General features: G+C 36.0%; 1 protein-coding gene and 1 non-coding gene across 2 annotated transcripts; both read left to right on the top strand.

The window, feature by feature from the left end:
* The first annotated feature begins 6,308 nt into the window (after positions 1 to 6,308).
* On the top strand, positions 6,309 to 6,415 carry LOC136201773 (small nucleolar RNA R71). The gene has a single exon (XR_010674115.1). It is a non-coding gene; the product is annotated as a small nucleolar RNA R71 (small nucleolar RNA).
* A 9,658-nt stretch (positions 6,416 to 16,073) lies between these two features.
* On the top strand, positions 16,074 to 18,325 carry LOC136235000 (NAD(P)H-quinone oxidoreductase subunit T, chloroplastic). Its single transcript, XM_066024516.1, has 2 exons — positions 16,074 to 16,499; positions 17,688 to 18,325. Exons 1-2 carry the CDS (start codon positions 16,162 to 16,164, stop codon positions 18,106 to 18,108), a joined length of 759 nt encoding a protein of 252 aa, XP_065880588.1. The 5' UTR covers positions 16,074 to 16,161; the 3' UTR covers positions 18,109 to 18,325.
* Positions 18,326 to 19,855: the final 1,530 nt, after the last annotated feature.

Raw genomic sequence — 19,855 nt, 5'->3', positions numbered from 1 at the left:
ACTTAGGGGCAAGTGTACCCCGTCGTATCAAGTAATAATCCGGTTAAGACCGGGTATCGAATCCACGGGATTTATAATTACAAGTATTAGACGACTCGGTTTCGTATGTTATTTAAGCGGTGATTACTTTGGGGTAAAGTAAGACGCAACTACACACTATCCCTAACTATTGGCGACACAGATTTATGTAGCTAAACCCTATGAAGTAGGATGAATAACGATAAGTTATAACCACGATAAATAACGACTCTAGATGTATACGGATAATAATTTACTCTTGAAAAGATGACTAAGTGTAGTAGGATCGACCCGTGAAGCACTTAGACTACGTGATTCCTAGTCAAGGCGTGTCTAATGCGGGGGAATTAGAAACTAGGGCCCGTAAGTTCCGTGGCTTGTCAATTCCTACGGTTTCCGGTTTGTCACTTCCGGTAAGGCAACACCTATATAACTCCCTAAGGATAGCCCGAATGGCGGCGGAAATCACGTTCTCCTACACAATAATCAATTATGAATATCAAAACAAGTAATAAACATTAACACGTAAAGGGAAATAGAGATTATGAATCATAAATTATAAATATGGAAAGTGAATAGATGAAATACAACCAAGCCTAGTACATAGGAGGAGTATAAGCTAATTAGCAGGTAAAAAGGGAGAATCTGCCCTTGGAACTAGCTAACCGGACTCAAAGCCATCTCCTAGGTCATGGAGGTGGAACTCTCGAGCTTGGTGACGAGTGGTGGAACGGAACTTCGATGGAACGCCGGAACAATCGAACAAGCTCTCGAGGGGGAGAGTTTAACTACAAAATCTGAATCTAAATTACAATAATCAAAAGAGTATAGTTTTGCTCTCTAGTGTGTAATTGGTATCAAATGAAGTTCAAGAGCTTCCTATTTATAAACATCAAGCAAGGGTAATGTTGTAACTTCACAAAGCACAAGTATGGAGCAACATTATTTGGTGCAGAAATCCCATGATACGCCCCGCGTAAAGTGGTCTACGCCCCGCGTAAGTGGCCATTCCGTCAGAAATCTCCTGCATGTGGACCAATTCCATGTCTTGTTGTCTCAAGCACGCCCTGCGTAGCTGAAGTACGCCCCGCGTGTTTGAGTCTCTGAAGTTTTATTGCTTGAATTGGAGCTTTTACGCCGTGCGTAGCTGAAAAAGAGTCTCTGAGTTTTTATCATTGAGGAATTTCCTGGTACGCCTCGCGTGTATGGGGATACGCCTCGCGTACGAAGAGTTGACTCAAGGAGACAATGCAGTCTGACTTACAGGATTAGGCCAATTATTTCCGACATGTGTCATACGCCCCGCGTAGGGTGGCATACTCCCTGCGTATGCTGAGTCAATTCCACATGGCGTCTGCGGATAAGACAATTATTGCTGACACCATGTTTCACGCCCCGCGTAAAGGATGATACGCCCCGCGTATTTGAGTAGATTTTTGCTCCTTGCTCGTACCTGAAATATAAATCTTGCGAGCCGAGTTAGGTTGATGTTTTTATTTCCTAAACTAATCGAAAACACGGAAAATTAACTGAAAGTACAAAATTTATTTTTATTTCTTTATTTTATCAAAACGCTTTATTTTTGTAATTAAACTTATTTATTTTATGCAAAATCAACCCGTAAATCACGCTAAAAGATAGGGGTAAAATACCCCTATCAAGAACTCTCATGGAAGATGAAGTTTTAGCCCCCCAAAAAGTTATCCTCTCTCATTTTACAGTAATCTATTTAATTAGGAGGAAAGAAACATAAAATATACTAAAAAGTACACTAAAGCATACCGTTCTAACAGATTATGGCCACTTGAACACTTCAAGGCCCAAATCTTCTTCAGCAATCTAGATCTCCACTGGTCCCACTTCTTTGCTTGGTTGTCTTCCATCTCTTTACACGCTATTGCCCTTTGGTCCATAGATTTCCCTTTACTTTTTCCTGCAACGGGCTGTTTGACAGCAGTTTCCATTTTTCTTCACAAAATCTGCAATAAGGGTTATTTAGTCCTAAATTGATAACAATTAGCATCCCATAAGCTCATTTTTAGTGAAATAAAATATGGTTATTAGGGTCAATTATGAACCCATCAAATACCCCCAAATTGAACTTTTGCTTGTCCTCAAGCAAACACAAAAGAAAATAGAGAAAAGAACAACCAAAAGGGGAAAGCAAAGAAAATAAAAACAAAAAGGGAATGACAGAGAAACAAGGCAATGGAGAAAACATAAGAACAAGAACTGGAACAGATCTAGAAGAGATAATAGACAAACAACAAAAAACAACAAAAAAAAACAACAGCAGAACTTTATTGAACTTTCAACTAACTCAACCTTTGATTAGCACACGAGAGCTTGATAAAAATGTGGTTAGACCAGATCTAAAACATGCATTCCAATTCAAGAAATTCGTCAAAGTTTAAGGTTGAACTTCAAAATTCAATCAAACAACCTGTATGCCCCAAAGTGCCTCACTAAGGACGGAATTTTCACTCACTCTCAAATGGCCTTTGTTTCCACAAGGAAGGGAATGGAACTTCACTCCTCAGCTCAGTACACACATCAATAGGCTATGATTTTGCTTATTGGCCCTATCTCCACGGATTAAAAATTATCCAAACATAGTCAAAAGGTCTTAAACATAGGTTGTAATGTTAGGCTAAGGCTAAGGTATGGAAGTGAATGGCTATTTAAGTGTAAGAATTCTGTCTACATGCAATGCAATTCACCATACTCGGTTCTTAACACTGAGCAATTCTGCCTCAACCTAATCACTCTACACAGCCTGTTTCACAACATTGGCCAAACGATTCTTCAAACACACAAAATACAACCATCCAAACATTTCATTTCAGGCTCAAGATATAAACATGTGTCCTGAAAATGAAAAGACTTTATTCAAACATATTTTTGTTATCTTCTAAAATTCCTATTTGGGATTTTTATTTTTATTTTTTTTATTTTTCTTTTTACCTTATTCAAAAAGTGGTCCTCACTCCATCATCATCCCTCAAATGTCATCATTTCAATAATTTTATCATTATACACTCAGATTTTCTCAAAAATGTATTTTTCTTTAACTAGAGCAGCTTGTTCTGAGGCATGAGAAAAATTCACGGCGTTTTGGGATTATAGTGAAGGGAATTGGTTCATTTAAGTAGTGTTTCAGAAAGAATAGGCTAAGGCACAAGTTGGTTATCCTAAAAGTGTGAGTGCAATGCACGGGTAAGCTTTTTTGTGGAGTGAATTTGGGATCTAAATGCCTTTTTCATCCTATGTTCTTCCAAAATTTTACCATTTTGACTAGGCAATCAAAGCAAAACCTACCTAAAGACAATATGTACTAGCCCTCTCACAAAGAATCAATGCATTTACATGCTAATGTAGGCTCAAGTTCTCACAATTTAGGGTTTTTACATGCACTAGGGCTTAAGGTCCTCTAATTGAATTTTGAATTAAAACCCAAAATTTTCAGAACTTCTATCTTTTGAAAATTGAATTATCACTGGTTCACCACACACTAAATTTGAGGTGCAAGCATGCAATCATTGATTGGCAATTGAAAGTCTTTTTTTTCTTTAATATATATATTATTCTGCTGCTATATACAGAAAGAAAGGGAAAACAGAGAGCAAAAAAAAACTAGAAACAGAACATGCTGTTCAGAAACAGAGAACAACACAAAATTTTTGGACATTTAACACAAGGTACTAGGAATTAATAAAAACTATGAACATGTACTAACATTTACAAGACAGAAAAAGAAAGGGAATGACTCAACATTTGGGGTTCGAATGACACACTAACAACCATATCAAGCAAGTGTTTAATTTTGAGTTTCCTCAAATTTTCACAACAAATATATCAAGATATTCATTTTCTTTTCCCCACCCCCAAATTAAAATGTAACATTGTCCTTAATGTTAAACTTAAATGCCGTGAGAGTGGAAATTTGCAGATTATCAACAAGCATGCAGTAAACAAGAAATTAGAAGTAGGGTTAGATTCGTTACCGAAAGAGGAAGACAGCAAACACCCCCAAATTATTGGTAAAAAAATCAAACTCCAACCTAATTTTAGGAAATGAAAGTTTAAAACATTTGCCAACAAAATTTAGGAAGAACCACAAAATTCAACATTAGTCATGTTAGTGCATAAAAATAACAAAATTAAAAAGGAATTTAACACAAATCTAACTAAGGGATAGATAAATTGGGGGTTGCCTAATTAGTTTGCTGCAATTGGTGTTTGCAGCGAACACACTGTTCTCTTTGAGTCATGGTGGATCCTGGAAGTGGTCGGTCTCAAGTACTCCTGGTTTAAAAATTTCTACAGCCCCATGAAGGAACACCTTGTTCATAATGTAAAGTCCAAACCATCTGCACTTCAATTTTTCAGGGAACAGCCTCAACCTGGAATTATACACGAGCACTTTTTTCCCTTCATGGAATTCCTTCCCTTAAATCTTTTTATCATGCCACCTTTTGGGGGTGGGTATATCAGGTGGTTCTTTGTGTGAGGGCCCAGTTGTGTTTGTTGGAAATGGTGGTTTTGTTGCTGTTTCTAGGGAACAGCCTGTTCCTTCACAGATATTCACTTCTTCCCCCAGCAGTGTTTCCAAAGTGTCTTGGTGATAGTCCTGCAAAACAGACGAGGTGTGGCATGCATCCAAAAAATAGCATGTATCATCACTTGAGTTAGCACGCCTCATGGCCTCATTCATCCTAAAAATTATTTCTTCACCATTTATCCTTAAAAACAATTGTCCCTTTTCAACATCTATCAAGGCCCTACCCGTAGCTAAAAATGGTCTGCCTAAAATGATGGGCACATGCAAATCCTCATCTATGTCCATGATAATAAAGTCTACGGGTAATATGAATTTCCCTATTTTTACTAGCACATCCTCCACAATTCCCTTAGGATAACATACAGATCTATCCGCTAATTGAATCGACATCCTAGTAGGTTGAGGTTCTCCCAAGCCTAGCTTAGCATAAACAGAATACGGCATGAGATTAATACTAGCTCCAAGGTCACACAATGCATTTTCGATATTCAATTTACCAATGGAACAAGGGATTGAGAAATTCCCTGGATCTTTGAGATTTTTAGGAAGCCGCTGCCTATTCTGCAATATTGAGGAACCGTCTCGATTTAGTTGGATCATGGAGATGTTCTCAAGCTTTTTCTTGTTGGACAAAATATCCTTCAAGAACTTGGCATACTTTGGAATCTGAGCCAGAGCTTCCACAAATGGAATGTTGATGTGTAACTTTCTCAATGTATCAAGGATTTTGGAGTTTTGCTCTTTCAACTTTTGATTCACAAGCCTTGCTGGATAAGGAACAGGTGGTACATAAGGAGGAGGTGGAATATACTTCTCCCCGGGTTCCTCCTGAACTTGAATAGACTCATATTCTTTAGAAACATGCCTGGTGGCCTCTGGAACAGTTTGTTCCTTAACAGTTTCAGCTTCTTTTGAGGTACCTACAACATCAACAACTTTTTTAGTTTTAGTAAGGGCATAGATTTCTTTACCAGAACTCAGCGTGATGGCCAAGACATCTCCCTTAGGATTAGGCTCGGTATCGCTTGGAATGACAACCTTTCCCTTGGATGAGGATGATGATGCCAATTGATGCATTTGAGTCTCAAGATTCTTGATGGAAGCTTGAGTTTGCTTCATGAATTGCATCATCATAGTTTTCAAATCTGGCTCAGCCTCTTCTTTAGCCTGAACAGGCTATTTGTATTGTTGCTGAGGTTGTTGTTGGTATTGACCTCTTTGTTGCTGCTGGTATCTAGGTTGTTCTTGCTGATTTTGCTGATGGGTCCACTCAAAGTTGGGATGATTCATGGAACCATAATTATATGTGTTTGAGTACGGATTGGGTGGATTTCTTTGATTGTACCCAATATAATGACATTGTTCTTGGTTGGCTTTGCTCGGTTTAACTCTTGGGCAATTGATATCGAGGTGTGGACCACCACAAAAGTCACATTCATCCGAAAATGAAGGTTCACTATGAATGGAAGACACATTCATCTTGCTGATTTGCTTAACAAACTGTTCCACCTGAGTTGTCAGCTTTGAAACAACATCAGAATTTGAAATCTTCTTCCCATCACTCCTCACCGAGTGCCAATTGTAATTTGTATTGACCACCCTTTCAAAGAGATCATATAGAGCTTGTGGTTCAAGATCTTTAGGGCTACCATTTGCAATGGACTCAATTTGAATTTTATAGGTATTGGTGACTCCATTATAGAAATTCTGAACTTGCATCCATATGGGAATGTCATGGTTTGGTACCCTTCTCAAGAGCTCCTTGTAACGTTCCCAAGCCTCGGCTAACGACTCATTTTCTTCTTGCATAAAACGAGAAACCTCGTTTCTCAACTTGATAGCTTGCCGTGGTGGGAAGTACTTCATCAAGAACACACTAGCCATCTCTTGCCAAGTAGTTATTGATCCGGGTTAAAGGTTCTGCAACCAAACTCTTGCTTTATCCTTTAGAGAGAAAGGAAACAACTTTAACCTTATAACATCATCGGCGACCCCCCTATTTGTTCTGAAAATATTACACATTGCAACAAAATCCTGAATATGAGCATTAGGGTCTTCATTGTGGTATCCACCGAACTGAACAACAGTTTGAAGCATTTGTATCATGGATGGCTTGATTTCGAACAGGTTGTTCCCCTCATTAGGCAGCACAATACATGATGAGTGCCCTTCAGTGGTAGGTCTTGAATAGTCTCTGATTCTCATGACTGGTGGATTATTGTTTTCACCTTCTTCTTCTTGAACAGGTTGTTCTGGTACTCTTCCAGCCATTCTTCTTTACCTCTGCCTTTCTCTTTGTCTTGCTCGTCTAGCTGCTGCCTGGTTCCTTCTACATGTTCTTTATAACTCAAGATCGATAGGAAAGGCTGTACTATTAAACAAACAGATTAAAAACACCTTGTTTCACAGAAATTTTCAAATAAAATTGTTCATTTCAATCCCCGGCAACGGCACCAAAAACTAGTTCTCTTTATATGAGACTCTAGCAAGTGCACTAGATACAAGTAATAAAATGATAAGTAGAGTATCGTCTCCACAGGGATTGATGACCAAATTTTACTAGAAAAACCTTGCAGAACAGGGTGGTTGTGGTGTGTGATTTTCTTTAGTTCAGAAATATTGTGATGTGGTAACAAAAATACTAATTAAGATATTCAGTGTAATAAAATGAGTTTTGATACTGATAAAAAAGATAGAACAGGCTAGGCCACAGCGGAACAGGTTACTTTCAGGCTCGAAACATCCTATTTATTCATGAATGACATAAAGTGAAGTCAAGGTCTCTGTTTTAAAGCTCACTTAAGTCAACTTTCGTGTGTTCTTAAGATTCTAAGATGTACTACAACATTAAGGGCCCTTAATGTTGGTTCTTTCTTGCATTACGAGTGAAACAGCATTTCTGTTTAGAAAACCCTTGATACAATCCCCTAACATTCCTGTGTTGGGGTTTGGACATTTGATAAAAGGTTCCGTGAAGATGGAAGCGGTTTTCTATCATTCATCTAACACTAAGATACATGCATTTAGCAATAGAGTGAAAGCTTTATCAAGCACAACAACATATAGCATCATTCATTCATAAATAAGAAAAATAGAAGACTTACATAACCAGCCCTTGCTGGCCAAGCCCGTTCAGTTGACTACTTACTCATAATGATGAGTGAACAACCATAGAAATTGCAATAAATCCCCATTAATGGAGTTAGGTCTCAAATTAAAGAGAACTCTTGTGGAAGATGAAGTTTTAGCCCCCCAAAAAGTTATCCTCTCTCATTTTACAGTAATCTATTTAATTAGGAGAAAAGAAACGTAAAATATACTAAAAAGTACTAAAAAGTACACTAAAGCAGACCGTTCTAATAGATTATGGCCACTTGAACACTTCAAGGCCCAAATCTTCTTCAGCAATCTAGATCTCCACTGGTCCCACTTCTTTGCTTGGTTGTCTTCCATCTCTTTACACGCTATTGCCCTTTGGTCCATAGATTTCCCTTTACTTTTTCCTGCAACGGGCTGTTTGACAGCAGTTTCCATTTTTCTTCACAAAATCTGCAATAAGGGTTATTTAGTCCTAAATTGATAACAATTAACATCCCATAAGCTCATTTTTAGTGAAATAAAATATGGTTATTAGGGTCAATTATGAGCCCATCACTTACAAAACTAACAGGTAAGTTTGTGTTGTGACTTTATTACTTAATAAACTCATAATAATTTCTTTAGTACAATCTCTAATGTATGTATTTATAACGCTTATGGCAGGTATGGTAAGCCATTGGTTATTCTTCTAGGATCAAATAATCATGACAAAACATATGTTTTTGGCCCCTCCTTCAAGATGAGACCGCAGAATCATATGTTTGGCTTTTGCAAACATTTCTAGAGTGCATGGATGGCAAAAAGCCGAAAACAGTGTTGACGGATGGCTGCAAATCAATGAATAAAGCACTAGAAACAATCATGCCCGGGATTCCACATCGTATTTGCTCTTGGCACATATTGAAGAATGCAATCCAACATGTTCACATCCAAGGATTTAATACAGAGCTGAGAAGGTTTATTTTCAGGTAATAAATTTTATTTATGATCTTTAGTTTATTGAACTATCGGAATTGAGGTTTTTTTTTGAATTTGCTTCATTTAATTACCTGAAACTACCTAGGTACTACGGAGAGGATGAGTGGGAGCAAAGATGGGAGGAGATGGTAGAAAAACATGGATTGGATAATAATGCATGGATACAGGCCCAACACGCGACTAGAAAGCAGTGGGCAGACATATTTCTTTGACATCACTACTTTGGCGGTGCTAGAGCGACGGGTAGATGTGAGTCAATGAATGCTTTATTGAAAGTTGACTTGGAAAACAAAACACCACTATGGATGTTTTTCAGACAATATGAGTATTCTTTGTCACAACTACATTTTACCGAGATGAAAGAGCACTTCAAAACACATATGAATGAAACAATGCCGGGACAAACTTCTATGCCGTCTGTGGAGGAACAAGTTTCTTCAATTTTCACAAGGGAAATTTACCTACGGATCAAAAGGGAGATAGACCGATCTAGTAAATATATTTTCAGAATAAACAATGAAACGGATCCCGATAATACCATTATGCTCGTAAAACAATATGAGGGTTCAGGGACTAAGCGACGAGTTAAGCTTTCTAAAGATCTACAAAATGTGGAATGCAGTTGTAATTGTTTGGTGGTAAAAGGAATTCCTTGCAGGCATATTTTCGTCTGTTTGAAGCATATGGAGATAAAGACGCTGCCTCGTTGCTTGGTAAATCGTCGCTGGCTAAAAGATGCTAAAGATGTTGGTCATTTGCTTGTAGATAAGGAAAGGAAATTCAATCATCCAAAAGCAGATCAACATATTATGTATGGAGAAATATCAAAACAGAATTGTTTAACATCATACCTTGCTTCAAAACGAGAACAGCATTTGAAAGGGCAACGAAGGTTATATCTGATCTGAATAAGGAATTGGATCAAATTAATGAAGCTGAAAAGTCTCAAAATGTACAACGTGATAAAGGAGTGTGTCCTAATACTATTTTGGATGCCAGTCTTAGTATAACAAAGGGTCGTCCGACTGTGGCAACAAAGAAAAGAACAAATCACGTGGATAGGTCAAAAACAAAGTCCTCTGGCCAAACTAAAAAGATAAGGACGAATCCGAACCACTGTAAAATTTGTCGTCAGACTCGTCATGATTCCAGAAATTTTCCTCAAAAGAAGAAAATTGTTGAATGAAATGTAGACCAGTAACAATTAGTATTGGTTCATCAAATTTTAATGTTTTGATATTGTTCGTTTGAGGCAATAAACGTGTTCATAAACACCTTCTGTTATTTCTGATGTTCCTTATTATTTCAATTGTATATTAAAAATTCTTATAATCACATCAAACTCTGAAAAAGCCTATTAAAACCCCAAAATGCAGAACACTATGTTTTTTCTCACCAGTGTGCACTTCTACTTAAATAGAAGAGACTTGTGAGAAACTTTGTAGACCTTAGAGAGCGGTAACAAAATACACAGAAGAAAACGGTTCTTCTGATTTATGTAAAATAATAATCTGCCTAATACACAGTTTGGGGGTTATGTTTTAATATTGGACAAGTTTAAGGGGTAAGTTATGAAAGTTGGAGGGGCCAGTTGCAACATTTGACAAGTTCAGGGGGTTGTTTGTGTATTCATCTAAACATCATTCGGATTTTAGAACAAAATTCCACGTGCTTAATTTCATAACGTAAACAACGTACAATTGGATAACAAGTTGGCTATAAATATTGTGAGTTTAATGAACTATATAGAAAACCCTTTGCACTCCCAATCCTCACCAACACTCAATGGCCAAAGGTTCCACAAGCAAACGGAAACAGCCGGCAAGGAAGTCCAAGGCAGCTGAACAACCACCATCCGCCACTAAACCAACTCAACCGCCTTTGATCATTGCCACACGATTCACGAGGAAGGTCCGCATAGGTCACCAACCTTCGAATCAACCATCGACGACAGAGAAACCACCCACTCCGCCACAAGACTCTTCGTCCGATTCCTATTCCACTGAAGCTTCAGTTAGTGATGACCCTGACCAAATTCCGACCACCATTTCTTCCGACGAATCCGAGGAAGAACGACAACCACGGACGAAGAAAAGAAAAAAAATGGCCAAAGGTAAATCCCGTTACGTTTCGTCCATTCCCGTATTCGACAACGCCAAGCACACATCAAGGTATGAATCTGTTAGACACTTAGCAATTGTCGAAACACGAACTGTGGACGATATTACTTTGAAAGAACTTAAATTGTATGATGCTTTTTACGAGTTAGTCGATCGAATTGGTTGGGGGAAATTCTTTGACTTACAGTACCCTGTGTTTGATGAGTTTGTGCATGAATTCTATAGCACTTATGAATTTGACCACAAAGCCAAAGACTTTGATTTGCACACACCTTCGATCACCTTTCGGTTAATGGGCACACACCACACACTATATGTGGCCGAGTTCAGTGCGGCCTTAGGACTGGTTAGTCGTTATGAAATCAATGACTTTACATACACCAGCATGCTTTGTGACTACCCTGAGGAATTCGATGATGTAGAGATCTATAGGGCCTTGACTGGACTAAACACCATTCGGTTTAAACTAACCCGTTCCAAAGCCAATCTGATAATTAACAAAGATCTTCGTTATATGCATCGCATACTGGCCTATAATACATCTGCTAGGAACAATGACACAACAGTTATTTCTAAGTCTGAACTATTTTTCCTATGGTGTATGATGGAGAATAAATCATGCAATCTTGGGTATTGGCTTGCTTTAAAAGTTAGGAAGTTATGCAAAGAGCCCAAGCAACTGTTTTTAGGCCATTTAATCACTAGCATTGTTGTTCACTTATGCAATTATGAGCTCACAAGCACCACAAAGCACATTGTTTGCCATAACTCTGTCCTAGACATTGCAGCTTTACATGCTATGCGCTTGATCCGTGTGGGCGAGGATGGTTCTTTCTATTTTGTGAATGCAGGTGAACTAGCCCCCTATGGTGAACGTTTTGAAAAACGTTTCACAAACAAAAATCCTGAAGCGTCTACCTCGGCACCTCCACCGAGACCATTTTCCCCATTGGAACATCCGGAGTACTTACGCCAGCTCGAGAGGTTGACTGATATCGTTGGCCAACTGTTAACTGTTGTCAAACAACTTCATGCACATCAGATCGCCTACTTCAAAACTGTGGAGTTCACACCCCCATTTCAAAACCAGCAATAGAGCTCTAAGCACCTCTAACACGGGCAGTAAAATTTCTTCGACTCTGCACTTTTTAAATGTTTACTTAATGCCTTCGTGTTACTGGTTAGTGATTGATGGAGGTGGTTCCTTTTTACTCTGTTGTGTTGTGATCCCTTTTTCTTATGCGCATTTTGACATTTTGAAAACTTGTTGTAAGTCTGTTCTTTTCATTCTCTCATCGTCTATAGAGTGAAAAAGGTTTCATAATTAAACCTGGGTCAACACACTTGATCTTCATCCTTGTTCATATCTGTTTTCTGTGACCAAGGGTATACTTGCTCTATTTTGTGTCATCCATTCCTCATTTGTGTAAAAACTTTCAAATCAATTCAGAATTTCCTCTTATTCAATTTCTAAACATAAAGAGTAAAAATTTAAAAAAAGAGGAAAAAAAGAGAGAAATATCAGAAAAACACAAATAGGTACAAACTGAAAAGTGTTCATTCTCGTCCTTGATCTTTACTGTTGCTAAATTGCTTTCACCTTTTTGTATAAACCTTCCTTTTGCTCAACTAGTCCTCATACTAGGATCCTTTAATTTTCCAAACTTGAACTCATACATAGTGGGGGCGATTTGATATATTGGCAAGCCTATGGTAATTTCTTTCTATGTTGAGACTTGTGTGAATCTTAAAACGTGCAGAAATAATTCTCATAAACACTTGTGAGATTGTGTGATCCACCGAGTGAGTGCTGTTGATTTTGTTTTGGCCTTATCTTGCATAAATTACTTACCACATTTGCTGAGATCTTTCAAGTAGTGAAGTGCACACTAAGGGATAGAAATATTCTGATACTGATGATCGTTAATTTGGTTTTCATAATACATGAGGGTTTTAGGAAAAGGAAACATGAGAAGTAAAACAACAGAGGCTGGGATTTATGCCATGATCTGACATGCTTGAGGATAAGCATTGGGCTAAGTGTGGTGTATAAGTCCAATGCCTGTTTTCCTATACCTAAAAGTCATTCTTAGGCCGACAAAACATGCTAAAAGCAACCACTATGCCTGTGTTATGCTTGTTCTTGTATTTTCCACCTTTTCAGGAACAAATGGAAAATAAGAAGACTTTCTAGCATATTAACGATGAAAGTTAGTCTCGCCAAAGACCAAGTAATCGTAGAATTATTCGCTGATTAGTGAATAGCTATCTACAGGTTGAATTCTAATCGCTGAGGAACTTATGGAAAATAGGAGGACTTTGTAGCATATGAACGGAGCTTGTGAGGACCTAAAACAGAAGAAGGGAGAGTTTTGGAGGACTGAGAAGCGAATTGGAATTTGGTCTTCCCAAAGACTAAGTGATCGCAGAACACATGATGAATTCAGATGCCCACATCTACCTCATTTGACTTATTCCACTCCATTTTCTTTTCGTAATCAACAACTCATCGGAAAATGGATCAAGGGTGAACTTTATAGGATCTAGCGGAGATGTACTTTATTTTTATTAGGATTTTTATTATACGAGGAAAACTTTCCTTTCTTTTGTAATCAAGTTTTTACATTATTAATTTACATTTTATTTTGGAAAAGGTTGAGCTTCCATGGCAGTATGTTGCTAACCTATTATGTTTTCGGTTAAATGTTAATTCATATGCGGGTTTTATTCAGTTATTGTGAGTTCGTTATTTTTTTTACATTCTTCAAACTCTTCATCGTTTATTTCCTCACTGTTATTCGAAGGTTATATCTGATCTGAATATCGAATTGGATATAATTATTCCAGGCAAAAATTCTGAAAATGTACAATGTGATGAAGGAGCGTGTCCTACTCCTATTTTGTATGCCAATATTATAGCATAACAAAGGGTCGGCCGACTGTGGCTAGTAAGAAAAAAACAAACCATATGTGTACATGCCAAAAACAAAGTCCTATGGCAAAACTAAAAAAAATAAGGGCGAATCCGAACCACTGTAGAATTTGTGGTCAGACTAGTCATGCTTCCAGGAATTGTCCTTGAAAGAATAATAATGTTGCACAAAATGTAGACTATTAACAATTAGTGTTGGTTCATCAAGTTTTAATGTTTTGATATTGTTCCTTTTCTTAAACTACTATTGTTATTTCTGATGTTTCTTATTATTTCAATCGTGTATTAAAAATTCTGAAAAAGCATATTAAAATCCCAAAATGCAAAACCAATCCCAAAACACTATGTTTTTTCTCACCAGTTTGCACTTCTACTTAAATAAAAAAGACTTCTGATAAACTTTCTAGACATTATAGATCGTTAAAACAATACAAAGAAGAAAACGATGTCTTCTGATTTATGTAAAATAATAATGTGAAACAATCTTTTTTCGATTTCAGAACAACATTCAAACGCGTTGAATGAATCTTCAGGAGATTGATTTCAATCCTCTTAAATTTCTTATTAAAAATTAATAACACTTTACAATCTATCAATATATACAAATCACAACTAACTCAATGGAAGCTTTAACACTTGCTGATAATGGATGTTGAAACTCCAACAGTACCACAGTTAATTAAAACTTAACAAATAGATCCATTATGAAGTAAAGAGGAACACAAACATCAATTCAGAATTTAACCAAGTAATATTAGAAAAATCAAAACCAAGCTGTTAGTCGAAATCAGCAAGAAAATTCGATTAACGATTATGAATTTTCCGGCCACCGCGATGATTTTTCCGGCAGCCGTGATGATATTTCCGATGAATAATCCGATGTGTTCTCTTACTGTTCGTATTGAAGATGAATGTTAATGAAGAAGAATGAGTAATTACAAAGAGAGAGAAAAATGCAATTTACAAGGTAAGTCATTTATTATGATATTAATACATTAAATGATCACACCATTGGATCAAAATCAATGGCTGAGATTTTGCATCCATTTAGGGGTCTGGATGGTTACCGATACCATTAAGAACATACCTATATATATATATAATATATATATATATATATTTATATATATATATATATATATCCTAAAATAAATTGTAGGTCTTAATTTATAAACTCTAAAATATAAATACTAATTTCATATAAATAAATATGGATGTCTTTAAAAAAAAGAATATGAAATTCTCTTTAAAAAACAGTATGAATATAAAAATAAATTTTTATGTAAATGAAAAATATTGTCTTTATTTATCCAAATAAAAGAAGTATGAATAAAAATTCTTCTATAAAATAAAAAAAAAAGGAAAGGGAAAACGGTGGAGGATAAATAGTGGGTGGTTGATTGACATAATTAAAAGAGATTAATCCACTTGACAAAATTTAAAAATAGAACTGATTTAATTAAAAATGCTCTTTAAAACTTATAATTCTATGTAAATTTTCCTAAATATTACTATTATTAATGACTTCTACGTAGAAAGCCCAATTTCAAACCCAGCTTGAGTAGGTACGGATTGGGCCAAACAATATTTATCCAAGTGCATCTATGAGAAGTAGGCTTGAGCAAGGCCGTAGACTCATAAGTAGGTCTATGTCAATATAACAATAATTTATTTGTCACAGATTAATATAAAATGAGTTGAAGGTATAAAAAAACTCTTAACATTTTGGATCAGGAACAATTTATCCCTAATGTCTAAACTAGTGCAATTTTATCCCTAACGTTGATAATTTGGATCAATTTCAGATACTATTATAAAACACAAAAAAAATTATTCCTTATTCTGCACTAATTACATATTGGAATAATTAGTTAGTTCTAAAAAAAGTTTCATGTTTTTTATAATTTAATAATAGAATTGGAGATTAATATTTATAAATTCGGTGAACTTTTTTGAATTTTTTTGTCCAATTTGTACAAAAGACAGTATATTTTTTTTTAATTTTTTTTTCACTATTCCAACATATATTTGTAATTTGTTGCTGCTAAAATGATGCACAAATGAAGCGTAGATGACAAGATTCATGACCGAGAAGACAGTTTGATGAATTATTTCTCAAATTTATCAATTTTAGACGTTAAGGGTAAATTTGCTTCTGAACCAAACCTTTATGAGCATTTTTACACCTTAATTTATATAAAATTTATAATTGAATATTACAGTTTAAGTTTTTAGTTTAATTGGTTACATGACACGTACGGTATTAGAGTCTGGACCAAACAGTGGAGTGGAGGGTTTGAATCCCGACAAATGATCCAACTTATTATTGTTGTGGCAAAAATTTCATAGAGTAATAAGAAGCCAAAAAAATGAAATCCACATAAACATGAGGCCATGAAATAATCTATCTTTAATATGCATATTTTATGAAGCTTTTGTGAGGGTGAGCATTAATGGCTTCCACAACAGCCACTCAAGCTCCATATTCGTTGATAGTCAGTACTAAAAAAAATAGCAGCAGCCTCTTTATCAGAAAGCAGCAAAGATTAACAAGAACAAAGAAGAAGAACAGCAGATGGAGGTTTGGGGTTTTGGCTACATCCGAGAAAAGGAAAAGAGCAGCTCCAGCTCCAGGTGTTGATACAAGAATCCATTGGGATGATCCTGATGAAGGCTGGGTTGGAGTTGGAGATACTAACTCCAATTCTCAACAACAAAAAGAGAGAAATAATCCTAATTTGGGGCACAACTTTGCTGATTTGCTCAATGAAGCTTCTGGCTCTCATTACCAGTAATATATACTCACTTTTTCTCATCACTTTATCCATTTCTTTTATGCTGCACGGATGCTCATCTTAGTTTTTTTGTGTGTTTCATATCCGTATCTGTTTAGTATCCATGTCCGCCTTTTTTTAAGGTTATGTTTTGAAAATAACGTTCCCCATATCCTTATCCGTATATGTGCAACATAGCCTTATAATTCACACTTTTTCAACTCTATATTTAGAGTTGTTTATTGTGAGTATTATAAGGTATATATATAAGGTATCAAAATAGCTCCTGAGGTTTTGGGAAGAGCTAATTTAACATGAATATATAAAATAGTGTGATTTTAATTTCAATCGTGATGTGATTAAACTAACAAAAAATGACACATCAAATTATTGTGTAGTTAACCTCTTTGTTACCACGATTTGGAATTTTGGAGCTCATGTGGAAATTCTTTTTTAGTGAAAAGTTTTGAAATTAAAGAACCAACATTTAATGTATCAAATTTATATTAATGATTTTATATTAAAACATTTAATGTGTCAATTTATATTAATAATGTCATTTTAAAACGATGGTACTGTTTTGTACATAAATTTTAATTTGGCTTTTTTTTTAATACCTTAACACTAATAATAACTATCACGGAAGGTAATCAATGCCCTCGCTGATAATAATTATCACGGGGTAATCGATGCCTTTCTCTAACACGATTTGAAGGATCAATTTCCTATAAAATTAATTTTAATTGTCAATTCGGTTCTTTTGTTTAACATGTGTCACATTTAAATTAGTATGAGCAAAAATATTGGAGTATAGGCTAAATTTCTATCTAAAATTCATTTTCAGCCAAATTAATCGTGCAAACAAAGGTTAGCAACTAATCTTACCATTACCCCCAATCGAATTTCACTTACAAATTCAATCGCTCGTATAACAATACAATATTCTTGAGTCTAATGTTAACTGAACGATCCAATTCCAAAGATTTATGTGCAATTTCATATTATGACCACTTTCGAAACGGTTCTAATCACTTAATAACATTTGAAATTGCACATTCCCCACTCAAACTTTTTAACCCGGCAATACTCACTCCGTACCGAGTCATTACATATTATCTCAATTAAAGTTTGTTGTGTACATTAAGATCTCGAACTCGAAATATCTAGCTCGGGCCGTGTTTACTGATAAATGAATGATGGTGCAGATTCTTAGGAGTATCAGTGGATGCAGACATGGAAGAGATAAAAACAGCATACAGAAGACTAACAAAAGAGTATCATCCAGACACAACTTCACTTCCATTAAAAACAGCTTCAGAAAAGTTCATGAAACTCAGACAAGTATACGATGAGTTAAGCAATGAGGAGAAGAGAAGGTTCTATGATTGGACACTGGCTCAAGAGGCAGCTAGTCGTCAAGCTGAGGAAATGAGAATAAAATTGGAAGATCCATATCAGCAAGACATAGACAATTTTGAATCAGTTCCTGATATGGTTGATAGGCTTGGAGGAAGAAACATGGACTTAAGTGATCAAGCTCTTTCTGCTCTTACTATTGATGCTTTTATTATACTTTTTGCTATTTCTTCTTTCATTTATGTTGCATTTTTCAAACAATCTTATTAGTTACACAACTAGCCAATGATGGTTGGTTTGAGTGAGAAGGATCTGAGTATCTGCTTGTCAGGTTGAATTCTCTCTGTTCAAATTTAGTCATTATTAGTAGATAATATATAAACTTTACTTTAAATCCTCATTGAAGTCTGTGGAACTGTCAAATCATATGTATTTACTAATTGTATGTATCCAATATATATATAGTTGTACAGTTATTGTTTATATATATTTCTTCTAAGTTGGCTATACACATGGAAAACATTTATTCTCACGATGGTATCAAAGTCCTATCTACGATACTATGACTAGAGTGATCATATTCGGTATGGCTTCTTAAGGTCTCCAAATGCTTCTAAAAGCTAGTTGTTATGAGTTTCTTAGCTATTTTGGACTTTAGCGTCAACTGATGTTATCACAGTTGTACTAACAGTTGACTAAAATTAGATGTCATGTCTTGTACTAAGGTAATAATCTTGAGAATTAATGAAATTCTCTCTCTTTTCTAATTCTTATTTTCTTCCTTTCTATTTCTGAATTCTGACATCAAAACATTAAGTTCTGACATTGGTATGAGAGACGCTGTTTCCCTGACCATTCAACCTGCACGCTCGAAAAACTTAACAAATCCTTAACAACCATTGTTAAGCTAGTCCAGCCAAACAATGATGTGTTTAGTCCTCATAAATCAATTACCTCTACCCTCAATAGAGATAAAGGCATCCTAAACACTCCTCTGCCTCACCTTTCTTCTAGAGATACATCTATCATGATCCATACTTCAACAAAATACTACTAAATGTGATCTACCACATTTCGATGTCACTAAAGTGGAATGTTGGGTCAGCAAATGCCAAAATACTTCCAAATTTTTGAAGTAGAAAAGGGAGCTAGCAGGTTGTACCTGCAAGGCAAGGCAAAGCAGAGAAATGGTTTAAGAACTCCATAGCGGAGAAACAAGATACTAACTGGGAGGAATTTTTGGAAAAAAATCACCAAAAGGTGTCAGAGAATATAATAAAAAATATTCTTTGAACTTAACTATCAGATTTTAGTTCAATTTATTGAATGATAGGGCATCAGAGCCTTTTAAATTAAATGGTCGAGTGTTCGAATCCTGACAATCTTATTTATTGATGAATTTAAACACATGGTGAGATGAGCATTGCGCATGCTTCAAGCCCATGGCGTATTTGCATAAAGGGATGTTTTCGAGATTATAATAAAAACTTTTCTTAGATCTTAACAAACCCTATAACCACACTCCTATAAACACTTATAAACCCAATATGAAGCCAACACTTCTACAATCTTGATACCTGAACCACCAGACCCAAAATCTTATTGACCTTCTAGAATTGAGGACTTCAAGGTCTGCAGGGTGTTGGTAGACACTAGGAGCTCAACCAATATCATCACAATGAAAACACACAGGGCACTTCTCCTTGAGCCATGCAGGTTGATCCTTATTAATAGTAATTAGCAAACTCACTCCCCTATTTGACAGTGTGGTCTTGAAAATTGAGATTGGGGACTCCCAAACCACTAGGCAGATAGAAACAGAGTTCTTGGTCATAGACGTTGGCGTGTTGTACAATGTGGTAGTTGAAAGACCCTTGCTGTCAAGGTTAGGAGGTGCTTTGTCCATTCGGCACCTAGGATGGAAAATCCCCACACTTGAGGGAATGGCCATCACCCAGGGAGACCAATCAACAACCCAATAAACATATATGATAGCATTGGATATGAAGCCAATGAA

Source organism: Euphorbia lathyris, chromosome 7 (genome assembly GCF_963576675.1).
Source record: "Euphorbia lathyris chromosome 7, ddEupLath1.1, whole genome shotgun sequence".
Lineage (NCBI taxonomy): Eukaryota > Viridiplantae > Streptophyta > Magnoliopsida > Malpighiales > Euphorbiaceae > Euphorbia > Euphorbia lathyris.
Note: the sequence above shows the minus strand (reverse complement) of the source record. Positions and strands in the feature narration are given on the sequence as shown.

Excerpts from the sequence above, each read along its gene's own strand:
- LOC136235000 (XM_066024516.1), top strand. The coding sequence starts at position 16,162 with ATGGCTTCCACAACAGCCACTCAAGCTCCATATTCGTTGATAGTCAGT. Across the intron at positions 16,500-17,687 it reads GCTTCTGGCTCTCATTACCA|ATTCTTAGGAGTATCAGTGG; the intron begins GTAATATATACT and ends ATGATGGTGCAG.